The following is a 2,025-nucleotide window of genomic DNA, read 5'->3' as shown; positions in this document are numbered from 1 at the left end:
TAGGTTTCTTATTTTTGTTTGTTGTTGCAATGGTTAATGGTGTTGTTCTTGTTTCTCTTTCTGAGAGTTAATTATCGGTGCAGAAAAATACCATAGATTTCTGGGTGTTGATTTTGTATCCTGCTACTTTGCCAGACTCATTTATCAAAACTAATAGGTTTTTGATGGAATCTTTAGTATTTTCTTTGTACAATATCACGACAGTTTTACTTTTGCCTTTTCAATTTGGATGCCTTTTATTTTTTTCTTCTTATCTGATCACTGTGGCTTGGACTTCTAGTACTATGCTGAACAAGAGTGGTGAAAACTGATAGCCTTGTCTTGTTCTTAAGTGAAAAACTTTAGGTTTTGCCCATTGAGAATGATGTGGGCTTTAGGTTTTTCATATATGGCCTTTATTCTGTTGAGGTATGTTCCCCTGACTCCTACCTTGCTGAAAGTTTTTACAAAAAAATGGGTGCTGTATTTTGTAGAATATGTTTTCTGCATCTATCGATATGATCAAATGTTTTTTGTCCTTCATTTTGTTTATGTGATACATCATGTTTATTGGTTGCATCCCCAGAATAAACCTCACTTACACTGTTTCTTATGTTTTATTTTGTGTGTGTGTGTGTGTGTGTGTGTGTGTGTGTGTGTGTACTTAACTTTAAAATTTCATTATTAAACTATAAAAGACATATACAAACTTTTAACCTTGATAGTGAATTTTATTTGTCTCATTAGCCATTAATGTTTTTGTTTCTCAGATATATAGCTGGATTTTGTGTGAATTAGCACAGTTTTAAAATGTTTCTAATTCCTAACAAGCTCCCAATATTACTTTGCATTGACTCCATTATTTACTCTTTTTTCATTATTTGCCATCCAAGATTCTAAAGCCTCTAATTAAAAACATAAAATAAACCCATTCAAATCATCACACACTTTCCTTTGGCCAATACTTCCTTGGATTAATAGTCTCTGATTAATTATATGAATGATTGCTGGGGGCATGAGGACACAGGCAATGTGATAAGAAAACTGATTTTTCACTGTCAGAGAGCTGCACCTGGAAAGAAAGTTTAGATTCTGGATATTCTAAATGGGTGGAGATTGTGAAGAAATGCAATGCATTTTTTTGTATTTTCTCTTTTATTTTTATGGTCTAAGTTACGTGTGCAAAATTTTGAAATCCTGAATAGATTATTATTTTTTTCTAAATGTGGCCATATCTGCTTTATATTGTTTTTAATTTTTTAGATTCATCTGGTATTTATTTTTTCTTATGTCATTTTTTTTTGGTAATTTCTTATGTATTCATCTGTAGTTCATAGAGAAGTTGCAAGAGGATACAATGGGGCACTAAGCAGATGTCACTTAAATATGAAATCAAAACTGTTTAGAATTTAACTATAGATCTTAATTCATTATATACTGGTATAATTTTATTTTGATGAAATTAATAATAAAAAATGAATGGATTACATTTGAATCTCAAACCAATGTTTTATCTTACTTATTTCTCAAATGGAAACATTTGAAATTAGTTACAAATGACCAGAAGATTTTTAGTAAGGATGAAACACACATGACTATTTTGGGTTTTGCTGGTCAATTTCAAAAACTGAGTTGACTTCAATGGTGGTTTTTAAAGTAGTTTCTGTTGCACAGTTCTGGATCATATCTTCAAAAATCACGGAGCATTACCTTATAAATGGGTCTGTTTGTGAATATGGATGCTTTTATATATCATTCCCTGGTTATAAAGCTACTCATGTAGTTTCTTATTTTTGTATCTTTTTATTTCTAGAATTTGAAGTCTCAGAAGAGAAATGGAGAATCATACAGTGCAGATAGAGTTTATCCTTCTGGGACTGACAGATAATTCTCAGTTACAGATTGTAATTTTTTTCTTTCTATTTCTGAATTATATGTTGAGCATGATAGGAAACTTAACCATCATTGCCCTCTGTCTACAGGATTCCCATCTCATGACCCCAATGTATTTCTTCCTCCGAAGTTTCTCTTTTCTGGAAATTTCAT

General features: G+C 31.3%; 1 protein-coding gene across 1 annotated transcript in view; it reads left to right on the top strand.

The window, feature by feature from the left end:
* The first annotated feature begins 1,814 nt into the window (after positions 1-1,814).
* Positions 1,815-2,025, top strand: part of LOC107182490 (olfactory receptor 6C70-like) — a 579-nt gene continuing 368 nt past the window's right edge. The window contains exon 1 of the mRNA XM_015561417.1: positions 1,815-2,021. Within this exon, the coding sequence (XP_015416903.1) occupies positions 1,815-2,021 (207 nt within the window). The remainder of the gene's footprint in view (positions 2,022-2,025) is intronic.

The sequence above is a fragment of the Myotis davidii genome, unplaced genomic scaffold, assembly GCF_000327345.1.
Source record: "Myotis davidii unplaced genomic scaffold, ASM32734v1 scaffold297, whole genome shotgun sequence".
Classification (NCBI taxonomy): Eukaryota; Metazoa; Chordata; class Mammalia; order Chiroptera; family Vespertilionidae; genus Myotis; species Myotis davidii.
Note: the sequence above shows the minus strand (reverse complement) of the source record. Positions and strands in the feature narration are given on the sequence as shown.